Source organism: Lepisma saccharinum, chromosome 23 (assembly GCF_977018435.1).
Source record: "Lepisma saccharinum chromosome 23, izLepSacc3.1, whole genome shotgun sequence".
Lineage (NCBI taxonomy): Eukaryota > Metazoa > Arthropoda > Insecta > Zygentoma > Lepismatidae > Lepisma > Lepisma saccharinum.
This window is the reverse complement of record NC_139251.1, coordinates 60,067,587-60,083,099: the sequence shown is the minus strand read 5'-3', so window position 1 is coordinate 60,083,099 and position 15,513 is coordinate 60,067,587. Positions and strand designations below refer to the sequence as shown.

At 37.1% G+C, this 15,513-nt stretch overlaps 1 protein-coding gene across 1 annotated transcript in view; it reads right to left on the bottom strand.

The window, feature by feature from the left end:
- The window catches only part of LOC145977833 (solute carrier family 12 member 8), a 150,597-nt gene that overhangs the window by 30,442 nt on the left and 104,642 nt on the right, over positions 1 to 15,513 (bottom strand). The window contains exons 5-7 of the mRNA XM_083110151.1: positions 13,432 to 13,687; positions 9,835 to 10,036; positions 3,945 to 4,045 (exon numbers count right to left, since the gene is read on the bottom strand). Of these exons, the coding sequence (XP_082966277.1) occupies positions 3,945 to 4,045; positions 9,835 to 10,036; positions 13,432 to 13,687 (559 nt within the window). The remainder of the gene's footprint in view (positions 1 to 3,944; positions 4,046 to 9,834; positions 10,037 to 13,431; positions 13,688 to 15,513) is intronic.

Here is a 15,513-nt window from a genome sequence, read left to right as displayed (position 1 = left end):
ATGAAGGGCTCGGGTGTGCAGGTTTCGAGATATTGAAAGTTGATGTTTCAAGAAAATCTGGTTTACAAATTAAAATAAATTTCTAAATTATTTATGGCAAATATGATTCACTTGAATGTTTAATATCATACAAACATGATATTTCATCCGAATTATTTTTTTCTGTGGTGCTACATTTGATTTGTTTGAGGGTTGTTCAAGGAACTGTTGTAGTTACCATGCTTTACATGCAACGATATTATCAAAATGAGTGATCAGATACCACTTTATTCAAGCTAATTTGTGATGTCAGTTCAATAATAATATTTTGACATTAGACTTTATATAGAAATCATAACAATTCGTAACACAAAAATGAAAGCCTTTAATAATAACAATTTTATTCAATAAACAATAGCCTGAGCTACTTGTAACAAGTTTTTGCTTTCCTATGTCTATGACTGAAATGAACACCGTTAGAAAAGTAGATTTCATAGTTTTATTATGCTAGTATTTAAAAAATAAGTTCTGAATGCTTGTGATTAAAAATAACTTCCTTATATTTATATGGAGATCAATATTCGTAAAAAAAATGTTTATATATGAGCAGTTTTTCAGCTTCACATATCTACTTCACACACACAGAGGCTTTATTTATTACCTCAGCATGCCAAGCAGAATTCAATTCACAAGCCTCTCTTTATACAAAGCTGTGTTACGTAGACTATCCAAATTGCATACAATGGCAAAATTAGATTTTTGTGATTCAATAAGGAATTTATACATAAAATAGCGATGACCTCTTTTTTTTTTTTTTCCTTCGAAAAATTGAAAATCTAAAAATCATTTTTTCGAAAATGAAAAGTGGAAGTACGAAAAAAATTTCGAAAGAGAAACGATTTTTTTCATGAAATAGAATGTACGTGGCCATGCATAGTTTTAGTCACATTTTTGATTGCCAACCTCTTCGTTCTCCTCATTCTTAGTCAGTGGTACATATTCCGGGTCATTATGGGAATCATATACACTTTCTAATTCGTTCCCATCTTTGCTGTTGCCTCAATACTCAGAGAAACTTTGAGACACATTACAATTCAGTAACAGCCCTTTCGCCGCCATCTTTGGTACTTACCATAGTTTACATGAAACAACTGGTAGATACCATAACTTTCAACATGTCTAGCTCTGTCATCTGTTGGCAAAACGAAACACTTCAAGTACAATTTGACTCTACTTGCGATGGACTACACGATGCACAATGTAACTCCAAAATGACCAAAATGTCACTTACCATGTTTTACACCCGAGCCCTTCATATATATAGTATTGGAAATATTTCACTTTAAAACCCAATGAATCATTTATAATTACCCTGTATTTCAAAACACTACATAATGTATGTTTTTCTAGTGACCTTCAAACCAAAGTTCTTACTAATGTAAAAAATTAAAGACCATAATCTCTTTTTCATAGCTGGAGTTAGACTAATGAATCAGTTACCAGAATGCATTGGATAGAACTCTTTGGTTGTGGATTTAAGGACACAAACACTTAAATGAAACCTAACCTGTATTTTGTCATCTTCTGCAATGGTAAGCCATTTTGGCATCTTGATAGGTCTATGAAAAATGGAGGTGTGATTGTGTTAATATTTATTATGTCACTTTTCTGCCTGTTTAGGCTCATTAAGATGATAAAAATGAATGATGGTTAGATGAAAATTATGAAGGAACACTCACAAAGGAACATACCATGATGCCAAACAAGTGTTGCCAACTCTCCAACACCTCAAAACCGTACACCCATGCCAAATGGGTGGCATTTATGTTTCCTGGACCATACACATGCATTTTGCATATATTTTACACACACATGGCAGCAATTGTTTCTTAGCCTTACCTGTATTAATTTTTTTTTTTGAAAGAACAGCATTGTTGACATTTTTGAAGTTATCAGGAATTTCTGATGCTTAGCCAAGCTACGAAAGTCAGAACTTTTTAAATTGCAGTTCAATATTGTAATATTATTTACTAATTCTTTTCAATATGTTTTTAGCCCTAACTGTGTCTGTCACATAGTAATCAAGAGGTTCTGCATACATTCCCTGGTGAGGTACATAGTGGTTCAGATTCCACTTTAAACTGTAGGTCCAGTCCTGATTGGTCTATTCATACATAAGTAGATTTAAAAACAAACTTTGACAACTAATATTTGTCCAGAGCTTTCAGCATACAGTTCAAAATTTGGACCATATGTTCACACAGAACATAAAATTACTGTATATGTATGATCAGAACCATGCAATTTGGCAATGTTGATGCCAAAATTGATATGTGATGCTGTCAGTGGTAAGATCGTCTGGCTTGGCAACCAAAGGCACTGGCTACCCTACTGGAAATTTCTACTGTTTACAGTAGACAAATACAGTCCAATTTTTCTTTCAGGAGAGCCCTTGAAAGTTGGACATGATATACTTATTGAATCTTTGTCACCATTATGCTGAAAGTTTGTATCATTACAAAGGCTGATATATTGGAGCCTTTCTTAAAATAAATAGTTGTTTGGTTAGGTATTTGTGCTGTAATTAATTATTGTAATTTCAGATAGCACAATTTCACGCAACACTAGTTTTGATTTGAGAGTGCCAATGTTCTATCTCCCAGATATAACACTGCATTCTGGAAACGAGATGGAGATGAAACAATTTCAATTTGTCATTCGGTAGCAAAGTAAAACAAATAATTCATATTTTGGGAAATCAATGAACTAGTTCGATTCCACTATTATTCTAAATTTTTGTCTGTTAACCACAAAAGTAAGAACCAAAGACCACCACCATTGTTAAGTATCTCCCACAAGTGACTGAGGTTAGAATGTAAGTGGTTTATCTCACACTCAGATGGCGCTTGTAGTTGGTTGAGGAAATTGTCGTAAGGTTTCATTGGCTGTTGAAATTTGCACCCTCATGGCTGTTTCCAAATTTGCACATGCACCAAAAAACTCTCGGTATATCAATATTGGCTGTATGTAGGCATCAGACAATTGCAGACATGAAACAATTGCATCCTAAATAGACCATAGCCAATATATATATATATCTCGATTTGTTTACAATTTGGAGATAGAACATTTGCATTCTCAATGGACGAAATGTCTTCAACTGTGTGCTATGAAATGTACTGAAATCCTATTGTAGATCTACTGTACAGCTACAGCTAGTAGTTTGAATACATGATCGTCAGTTGATTTTTTTCAACATGGAATTTCCATAGTTATTATTATATCTGTGTAATGCAATTGCAGAAAGGAGCCATCTTTGGACCAACATAGTCAACCGTGTTTCCTTGTTTTGGTTTTTCAAGCATCGAGGGTCAGGTCTTTGTTTAAACTAATCTTTTGCTGTTTTCGTGTGAATATAGGGAGAACAATATGTCAATTTATGTCCAAAACAGTATGCTTTTCAATTCTGTACAGGTGCATTACCACAATGAAGCTACACACTTAAAAACGTGTTCACTATATTTGATTTTCTTGTTGTGTGAAAGTATTCCTAAGTTGCAAATTGAACATGCAAATATTTTAGTAATTTTATGTGATTTTTCTATTGCATTTTCAGTTTTGAAGCTAAGGAATTTCACATTATTGATAATAGCACTGTTTCCATGTAGCAATATACTGAACACAATAAAAAAAAATAATTGTACAATTATGTTAATGAAAACATTGACAGTTGATAATAGCACTGTTTCCATGTAGCAATATACTGAACACAATAAAAAAAAATTAATTGTACAATTATGTTAATGAAAACATTGACAGTACAGTTTAGTTACATAAGACAGTAGACACAGTTGGACTACCAAAAACAGTAGAAAACATTAGCAGTCCAGTTCAGCTACTGAAAACAGTAGGTGTTTCTTTTTAGTAGGGTATGTTATAGTAAATTCAATTTCCCAATAGCTTACCTAAAGCTGCAACTTTAGCTGATATCATGAAGTCTTCTCGCAATGCTGTTCGGGTGCATGTAGAGCCCAGGACGAGGACAAACAGAAGATAGAGGAAAGTTCTATAAAATTAAATGAAAAATGTAGTTGAAATTATCATGAAATTGAAACACAAAAAGGCACAAATAGTAAACTGAAAAAACTAAAAGCTGAGGTCATTCTAAAAAACCCTTCCCCCCTCCAGCAACAGAACTGAAGTAGGTTTCTATTAATACACAAAAAAATAAAATATATACAACAATAATACACTCCTCAAATATGAGATCGTCCACTAGACAGATACCTGGTGTTGTTGTATTTAACGGCCATGTCTATCACCTATTGTCTAAAAACTAAACAACTAAACTACTAAACTCTGTGGTGCAACAGGCCTCGAAGGGCCAGGACCTGCTAGAGCGGTTTTCATTGGGTGATGCATGGTCAGTGCATTGGATCCCATCGTCGCTGTTTTTCTGGCTTTCATGACCGAAGCAGGCTACTTCTTGAAGTAGCTTCAAAATTGTTCTCACGATGCTGGGTGAAAGCAGAAATTTTGGGGGCACCCATCGGGAATTGAACCTGGGACCACTCGCACCAAAGGCAAGAGTGCTGCCCGCTTGGCTACATGTGAGCCCTCACCTATTGTCTAACTTAACAATATTGCAAACTTTTTGTGAGGAGTGTATTAATAATATGGTTGCATTTACAAGAACTGTGATCAGTACTATAGAAATAGTAAGCTATAAATTTGCACTGACTTGAATATTGTGTAAAATATCAGTGCAGTTTCCCTATAGATGTGTTTCACCTATGTCACAAACAGTTGCATTGTGGTAAAATTTGCTGTGTGCATCCTGATGCCACATGAAACCCACCTATTCCAGTAATCTCGTAAAATATTTTTATTTCAAGTGGTTATTATTTTTCCTCTGACATTTTATCCTGGGTTTTCAAAACTTTCTGAAGCCAAGATAACCACACACACAAAGGACGTTGTTAGATGGGGGCCAGGGGGGCACTGCCCTTGCAAATGTCCATGATGACAAATATTGCAAAAAAGTTTTTCAGTAAATTTAGCTTGTGGTTTGAAACACTGTTCTTGAATTTTCAGTGGTGGCACATATCCCGAGCAAGGCATTTCTTTCTTATATTCCTCCATCTTGCTTGTTGAATACAAACAAATGTATTGGTAGGAGATGCGGTTAACGTTTTTCTGGTTCAGGGAAGTTGGAGACCTTTTGAAAATGCACTTTCCCTTTTTGCACACCAGATCCAAACCTGCACTTTCTGTTTGGAACATCTTTCCTTCATCCGGCGCTGCACTGACACCTTGGCTGCCGAAACAGACACAAACAGAAAGATTTAACTGCAGGCAGCTAGGACTTTCTGGGTTATTTATTTTATGGTTCAGGAAAGATATCCCCATGCTTTTCAAATAGCAAGAAACAGAATTCTACTCTTTGTCCCTTTTCCGGTATAGGGATGAATGATCTCTCAGTTCGATGACCTGCAAAGGAGGGAAATGCCACTCCCTGAAAATTCGGAGAAACATCAAAGCAGTCAGTTCACCCTAATCTGTTGATTTGGTGGACAATTGGTGACTGTCAGCTAGTTTGAAGTAGGGTTTGGTCCGAGTGGTGGTTGGCTTATGTGTGGTTGGTTTATGTAAATGTCAGAAGGTAGAATCACGGAGTGTTTGTGACCTTGTTTTCGTACATCGCGAGTCAGATGTTGCATGTGAAGCTGCCAGATTGTCTTCCTTTGGAAACATTGGATCAGGATCGACTGATCGATCAAATGTCCAAGACATTGTCTGACTTCCACACAAGAGTCCGAGTTGATCTTGCATCTAATGAAGAATAATTTGTGTTTCATTTAAGGAAGAAAACTATGTATGTAGTAAAATTTTTACAGTAGTCTGCACGGTCTAGGAATATTACATTTCAAAATTCTGGATATCTTTCAGTAATTTTTCTTCATTGCCATCTGTAAATGTGGCCAGCTGAGCTATGGAGAAGACAATTACTTTTCAAGCATTTTCTGTTATTTGCTTATCAGACATGATACACACATCCCTGACCAGGATCTGAACCTGGAACCTCTGATCATAGCTCTGATTTTGTAGCACGTTATGATCACATGTTGGGAGTGGAATCCTCTGGAAGAAAAACTAACTGTAAAAGTAGGAAGCAACATAGTACGGTGCATAAAAAACAATGTTTAGGTCCGCTATGAGGATTAAACTCTGAGACGAAACAACCCTTTAAGAGACCCGCGAAGTGTTTTGCATTCGGTGACGTGTTTTCATCTGGTTTCAAGAGCGGAATTTTCCATATTGCTTTCAAGTAGCTCCCCAGTTGTTTTCACAATGTTTGGTCAGCACCAAAATTTTGTAGCAACTCTCATCAGTAGCGTACGCAGGATTTCATCAAGGAGGGGGTTATGTCGAAAACTTTCTACAAATTCACATTACCATTGTTTTATTATACTTTAATTAATTAATAATAATTAATGAATAATTATTACAATTAATTAATTCGTTTAATTGCTACTAATAATAGTGGCCGCGGTGGCTCAGTTGGTAACGCGTCTGACTACTATGCTAAAGGTCCCGGGTTCGATCCCCGGCCGGTTCAAATCTGGGAACTTTTCTAACGTTGGAAGCGGCCCCGGCGCCCACCCAGCGTCAAATGACATGGGTACCTGGGGGAAACCCTGGGGGGTAAAGGCGGTCAGGGGCTTGATGCTGATCACATCACCCCCACTCACGACCGGATCAAGAAAGTGTAAATTTACACCTGTGCTAAGCACAGGGGGACACTTTACCTTTTACCTATACTACTAATGCAGCTGCTGTTACTACTTATATCACTACCATTATTAAGTAGTAGAGATCTTGATAAATATATTTATGATAGCAATAGAACAAAATTACATTTTTTTTTTTGTTTCTTTGTTACGAAATAATTGTCTAGTCAACTGTTATTTGTATATGATAGGTGAGACATTCTAAGTGTGAAGAAAATCTATAAAAACAAGCAAATATATTAAATTCATTGAAATAATCAAAATATGAAACTCATTCAAGGGTCCGCGGTGGTCTAGTCTGACAACCTCGTGGGAGATCCAGGTTCGATTCTAGGAATTGGTTGGAATTTATCCAGCCTTGTCTCCGCACCCAGCCTGGGGGGTAAAGGCTGCCAGAGCATGGTGCTGATCACATCACCTGCACAATGGCCTAGATCGAGAATGTGTGGGCCCCAGCACACCACTACATGTGCCTTCATGGCACGGTGCTATATGCACGGGGAAATTTACAATACCTTTACCTATGGAACTCACCCAGGATGATGATGAGGCGCGAAAATACATGTTGCCAAATTCCACCGAGTCTATGTTTTCGTTCAAAAGTAAGTTTATAGACATTCCAACACATTCATCACTTCTAGGTGATTCACAAAGCACTTCTTCAACATTAAATAATGATGTGGATGTAGACTCAGCATCACTTGAGAGTTCACAAGGGGATGTGAAATCAGTACCGGGAAGAACGTTTTCCCAATAAGGCCGGCAAACTGCGACGAAGCAAGGAATTTTCACAATTCTCGCGAGAGTCACTGCGCGACTTTTTGCAAAAAAATTGCAAAATTGAACTTTGTGGCCGCTTAGATTGTGTTTGGAATGTTGTTTTTCTCCATGCTGCATTGGAATAATAATTCAAAATATTATTATTATTATTATTATAACTGTCGCAGATCTTTGACTGTGATAAATTAGCAATTTTTAATTTTTCTACAACATTTTCCATAATATTTCAAAAGCTCAAGGGGGGGGGGTTAAACCCGGTAACCCCCCCTTGCGTACGCCACTGACTCTCATACCAAATACGAGAGTGATATCATTTTGAGTGTGTGGGAATCCTATTGCATCCTGTGCCATCATATATTCAGTTTTGCACAGAAAAATAAGTTTGATATTAAGAAATTAGATGCATGCATAAAATGTCTTCTCCAACATCAACATTCTCCAAGTGGTGGGATAGTAGCTAACACAGTCACCTTGCAATAAAGGGTGTGGGATTCGATGCAGGTATGCCTAGCTTGAACCCATTTCATATTCATGCCATTATCATAGTCTTGATTCCTGTACTCTGTTATATCTAAACTCACATAAGATGTTTTCCAATGGATGTACCAATATCCAAGAATTTATTCCTCTACTTCTCAATTTTCTTTGAACAAATTTACAAATCTAATGTAACAGAGAAAATACATGGATATTTTAAGAATGGATGCCAATAAGTTAATGAGTTCATTTTGCATTTAGATTCCCAATTAAAGTTTTGGGTTCTATTCTGTGGCCGTGCGGTCAAGGCACTTTGCTTTGGATGGCGGCTGCGGGACGACATATGTTCGATCCTGGGTTCAGTCTCTGGGAATTTTTGGCCTGTGTATAGGGCTGGTGGCAACCCACCATCGTGAGGAAATTGGGGAGCTACGAGTGAGTAGCGTAATCTGGTCTCGTAAATCTCCTACAACAGCTGGGGGTTCAACGTGCTGACCCCACGTCACCCCATTACCGCTTGATGATCTTCACACCTCTGGGTAAGATTGTGGGAGGGAGACTGGTAGTCGGGAGATAGGCCATGGGCCTTCCAGGGCTGTCGAGCTACGGATTATTATTATTATTATTATTATTATTATATTATTATTATATATTAATATGGTAGTGGATTTGTCCATCTCAGATATTCCTGTTAAACTATATGAAATTTTGCAGTCATTTCTACCAAACCAAGAAAATTCCCATTGTTGGGGGCCCACAGAACAGGACAAAATAATATTCATTTCCAACATGACAGTAGACATACATATGTATACACACATACATGTACACCATGGTAGATATATAAATAGGTTCTTAACTTTTCATTTCATAAGGTTTGAAAGGAGTCATTCTTGTGTTTTGGCCACCCAAAACTGGTTGGTTGGTTGATTTGGTGTTTTAAGTCCACTTTATGCACAGTAAGGCTAATCGGGACTGGACCTACAGTTTAAAGTGGGATCCGAACCACTATGTGCCTTCACCGAGTATTTAACTCGGGACCCCTTGATTACAAGATGACGACGCTACCACTGCGCCATCGGGGAGCCTCCCCCCCAAAAAAAACTGATCAATCTAGCTACGTCCCTGCACATAGCACACAACCTTGCATGACTAGTCACTCTACACTTCTAAGGAATGTATAGTTTGTGTTCTTAGAAGTGTAGAGTGAATAGTTATGTAAGGTTGTACAAGTATTGGCAAACCAGGACAAAATGTCGCAGGGAGAATAAAAAAAATACTTAAAATAACTGTATTACATTATTTTGCATCTGGAAAATAAAAATAAATAGAGAACAATTTCACTGTTGCAGATTATCCTTCGACTGATCGTGACCTTATCTGTCAGTGCTGAAGTGCCCAGTCACATCGAAATCACTTTCTTGAATGTACTGATTTCCTCAGACAGTGATAAAACTTCCCAACAATTTATTATAGATGATGAAAGTGTTCTAACTAATGTTTTTAGCTTTGTAAGAAGAGCAGGTCTCTCTAACACTGGCTCTGAGTAGCTTTTTGATGTGTCCTTATCTTTCTAATATGGCCTGCGTTTCCTGTAGAGGTTACTTTACAGCCTTGCACTTTAACCACTCTCAAGAGACTTCTACACCCCTCTTTTAACACTCAGGTAAGGATTTTAGATAAGGGTTTTTTTTCCTCTGTATACATTGAAGGGGGCAAAATGACCATATCAGTTGACACACCCCAAAATTGTAACTCATTCATCAACAAGCTGAAAACCTGATGGATTGTGAAAATGGATCCTTACCCTGCACCCATTGCAGCAAGAGTTCCGTTTGGAATTTCCTTGGATGGATTTCTGAGATCACCACTCATGTTGATGCCAGCCATGATGCCTGTAACGGTAGGAAAGAACACGCCAAACACAGTGAACCAGTTGTTGCCATCACTGTAAGCTGCAAAAGTGTTATTGGCCAGGTTTCCTGTCATCCAACCTTCAAATCCCACAACTAGAGAAGGAAACAATATATAAGTAACATAACCGATAAAACAACATCACAAATGTATATGTTAAAAGTGCATAGCATAGATAAATATGTATATAGTGCAGTGTTAGTTAAATGACAAGAGAGAAATAATCAGGTTATTTACTAATTGTGAAAATATTTAAGCAGCTTTGACAATGGAAGAAGACCACATACATTTTTTTAACGATCACTATATTTTTACTTAAGCTGTCTCAGTACTTCTCATAGCTTTTTATAAAGTCCCACAACCTCACCAAAATTTCAATTACACAAATATTTATTCACTTATTTGAGGTAAATAAAAATCAAAATTTCACACTGAATTTTGGGTTCAAGATTAATAAAATCTCAAATTTTATTTGGAAACTTTACACTTATTACATAAAATAAAAAAAATGCTATTCTTTTCTAATGGGCATATTAATAATTGTCATCTATGTAAAAGGTATGTAGTATTATATTGTTTATTCATTTTAAAAAGGCAATTTTTTCATTTCACATTTGCTGTAGAAATAGTCAATCTTCCCAGATTTTGCAAAATGCACAGGTTAATCCAGACTTAGTAAATTATCATATCATCAAATCTATTCCAAAATTTATCTTTAAGAATTTACTTCATATTTTGCTTATAATTTGTAATTCTTTCCTGCCAAAATGTGGCTGCAAAATGCACTTCTCATCTTTGAAATAATCTATGATAATAATATTATTATTAACAATAATAATTATAATAATAATAATACACTCCTCACAAAACGTTTGGAATAATGTTAAGTTAGACAATAGGTTATAGACACTGCCTTGGAATGCAAAGGCCTTGGAACGCAAAAACACACAGTATCTGTCTTGATCGATGCTCTCATCTTTTTGCTGAGATATGCCACCATGCCTATCAGCTATTGCCTAATACAGAGTAATTCAAAATGAAGGGTGCAACTTTACACAGTTATTATGATATTACTATTTAACCCTACGTACACCAAGGGGTTACGCGTAACACGGCACACCAAGGGAGGTTTAAAAAATGTCCACCACACAAATAATTATTTTCTGTCCCAGAAAATTTAATATTCTTATCTATTTTGTAGTAACTATAAACTAAGACAACTGAAGGCTACGAACAGTGCAGGTATTAAGTATATCACCTTTTTTATTTGTTATTCTTACAATATATTTTAACGTTATGGAAATTCTATTAAGTATATCACCATTTTTATGTGTTATTCTTACAATATATTTTAACATTATGGAAATTCTATTCACATATTTCCCGAATTATAAGAGCAAGGATGTAGTACTACAGACATAAATTATTTTTGTTGTTGGAAACTACAGAGTAAACATTATTGTCTTATATTACTTTCCAAAAGTCATTTTTGGTTACTCTGAATCAATAGTCTTGCGTTTGCAAGAGCGGCACACGTTACTTTTTTTCACTATGCTTTCCACCAACAAAGGCTTCACATTTTCCACATACAATTGTTGTTTTTGCAAACTTGTTCAACTGTAGATTTTTCGATCTGGCTGCTTTGCAACAAAGAACACATCTTCCTCTTCCTGTCTTCGTTTTTTTACATGCACATTATGGTAACACGTTACACCAAGGGTGGGTACTTTATGTCCACCACGAAACCTTTTTTTAAAATTTTGGGTTATTTTCTAGAAATTAAAAGTATTGAATGACAGAAAATAAAATTTATATTATTTTTGACACAAAACCTGAGTTATAACATGATACTAAAGAAACATCCATAAAAATTCTTATCCGAATCAAAGTGTGGACAATTTTTAACCCACCTTGGTGTACGAAGGGTTAAGATAGAAAATCAGACAAGAACTTAATATAAAGAAAAACTCTGGACGTTTTCTTCTCACTAAGTGGGCTTATGCTGTTTTTGCCGCTGTTCCACCAGGATCGCCAGTGTTGCAAAATGGCTAGTGACCAGTACAAAGTGTATTGTGTATTGGAGCTATCAAGAACTGATTCACTCACAATGGTGCAAACACATTTCCACATGTGTTTTGGTAGTAATGCACATGTTTCACCCTTCCGAAATTTGCCAAAGTTACAACTGTGAATTGTTGGTGTCTTCCAAACCATGGAAATTACTTGCTGCCTCGTGCACAACTATTGCATTACACGTGGTTCCCATGTTGAATCTTTGTAATGTGAGTCATGTGAGTAAAACTTCCACAGTTTTTCTTCATGTTGATGCCTTGTCTGATTTTCTATCATAAATAGTAATGCCGTGATAACTGTGTAAAGTTGCACCATTAATTTTGAATTACCATGTATAATAATATTCCAAACATTTTGTGAGGAGTGTAATAATAATATATTTAGTGGGCAAGGTTCAGCCACTGGCTGCTCTATCACCTAACCTTTGTCACTATCTACATTTAGAATAAATGTGATTAAAAGATAATATAGTAATTAATAAGTAAGTGAGTCATGGTAGCTCAGTTGTTAGGGCATCTGACTACCATGCGAGAGACCTGGGTTCGATCCTGTGCATGATTACCACACCAGCAAGTTTACAAATGGAGGAGAAAGTTCGACAATGGCCTCAGTTCGCGGGCATATAGTGTGCTCATAAGTGACTTCACGTGGACCTCAAAGACATATTCTTCTTGAGGTATGCAGGCACTAACTCAAACTTGATAATATATGTACACTATCTGGCCATTCGTCACCGGACACCTGGAACGAGTACTTTAATCCGGTTTCAGGCGTCCGTCAGTATCGTGTGGGGCCACCTTTCGCAGCAAGTACAGCCACAACCCTCTGAGGAAGACTGTCCACCAAATTGCGATAGGTTTCGACGGGAATCCTGCTCCATTCCTCTTGCAAAGCGGCGAACAACTCTTTAGTGTTTTTTGGGGGGTGTGGCCTGGCTCTCAACCGGCGCTCCAACTCGTCCCAAAGATGCTCATTCAGGTTGAGATCAGGACTTTGGGCGGGCCAATCAAGTTTTTGCACACCCATATCCTCGAACCACGTGTTGATCACACCTGCCGTATGACATGGGGCATTGTCGTGCTGAAACAGATAAGGACCACTACCGAATTGTGCCCACAATGTCGGTAGCGCAGAATTGTCCAGGATCGTTAGGTATGCATCTGCATTCATGTTTCCACGCACTAACACAAGGGGACCAAGACCATACCAGGAGAAGCATGACCACACCATGATGCTTCCACATGCCTTTGGTGGGGTGTCCGGTGACGAATGGCCAGATAGTGTAGATCAGCAATAGGTCTAAAGTGCAGCAAACTTGTGCAACCCTACATTTAGAAATCTCCTAGATAAGAAACGAAAACAAAATAAGGTTTTCAATTGACTCTCCCTTATACATGGTAATATACAAGGCACTTACCTGGATTAGTGTGGACAAAACTTCCCACAGCAAAATCTAGTCCAGCTAAAAGCAATACCAGCAGCAACAGGAATTGGATTTTCACAACCCACTTGACACCGGCAACGTTAATTACACCAAGCAGCAATACTGCTGCAGCTGCAATGCCTCGTTCCGTCCAGACAGCGGTGGTTGTGTCGTCTCCTGCTTCTTCCAACCCCACTAGTCGAGCCATGGACTCTCCGAAACCAGTCACGTATAATGCACAGCCCACAGCCTGTAAATATTTGAGATTACTTTCATATGGTGTTTGGCTAAATATCACGTGTCTACTGATTAATAACGAAGATGATGTGTATATAAATTTAATCTTCAACTACTATGAAGTGTCTCTTGGCCTGAATTTCTCTTTCAATTATTTCTTGCACCCCTCAACCACAAGTGGACTCTTCTCCATACCTTTCAGTTGGGGTGCTCCTACATGCTGTCAAGGTTACAAGTTCTTGCCTTTGTTGAAATATTTTTTAAATTCTGTCTTCGGCAAGTGGTCTGACAAGATGTACAATAGTAGTTACCTATTTTTTTTTTATTTTTTTTTTATGTTGTCCTTCCAATGGCTCATTACGCATTTTTAGTTTCAGCATAAGATTACATATTACTTGGACCTACTGTTCTTCTGGCAACATAGAAATGTAGAAATTTTAAGAATTTGGAATTTAAAAAAAAATGAATCGGCCACTGCAACAATTTTTGACTGATTTTCTTTCTCTTTGCATAAACGAAATTATGCTTCATTAACTAAACAGTATTATCAATACTAAATTACTAACTTTATGTACAAGACTTACTTGTAATGGTTGAATTAGCTTCAGTGGCAGGGTTCACTATCCACTGGGGATTTTGTTGCTTCACTGCTGTTTCCCCACATGACACTAGGAGCGCTGGTGTAGCAGATGAACTGACTACTCCAGCGCTCCTGGTGGTACATGAGAAAATGACAGGAACTGGAAACCTGCCCAGCAGTGAAGCAACAAGTTCCCAAGCGGATGGTGGCCCCTACCACCGAAATTAATGCAACCATTAAAAAAAAGTCTCACAAAGTTAGTAACTTGATATTACACATATTGATTTTACTACTGCATCTTTTATTCCCCAGACATAAAACAATATTACTTGACAACTGATTTACAATAGTCTTTTATAACCATGTCGTCACTTGAAATGTGCCAGAAATTGAAAAATAACAAAACAGGTAGTTCACAATTCAAATTCAAAACCAAGGCTCTGGCATACCTCCCCATAGTACTTGTGTGATTATCAACGTCCAGAATACTTAAGGGTTAAGCAAAAAATGCAGGCTTGACCAGGTTTTGAATCTTTGTCTCCAGCACACCACTCTATTTTTCTAACAACTGAGCTACCGAGCCAGTCAATGTTTTGCCCAACTTTGTCTTTCATTGTTTTTTATTGGTGTAGAGAGACAGCCTCAGACTGTTAAAAACACAAGAAGTGAAAAGTCAGGTGAAACCGGGGCTGGCTCAGTAGCTTAATTGCTTGCAAATTGCATAGTATGTCAGAGACCCAGGTTCAAGTCCTGGTCGAGGCTGCATTTTGCACAACATAGTACATCATCTAAATGTGCCAAATTACAAGGAAATATGATGTGATTTACAAAAATTTTGCACAGTATGAGAAAATACCATTTGTTTTCATCAACGTTGAGTATGATGTGAGTAGCACGGTATACAGAGAAATGGTAATTAATATTGCCTGTCGAAATTCAATGCGAGACTGTGGTTTTTCTTTACATGAGGAAATTATATTAACTATAAAAAATGGGCATGCAGAGAAGGCAAATGCAAGGCTACCTGACTTAGTTAAAGAAGTCATTTCTATTTAGTTGCTGTTCTGTTTTCCGACTGCACTCCAGGATAGGAAATATCCCAATTCATCTGGTACTATATATTCAGGTATGTTCTTCATTGTGTGAATCAATGCTGGTATATATACAGGGTAATTATAAATGATTCATCAGGTTTGAAAGGGTTGCATTAAAGAAATATATATATATAACACATACAATAAGGATGATACATGAAAATA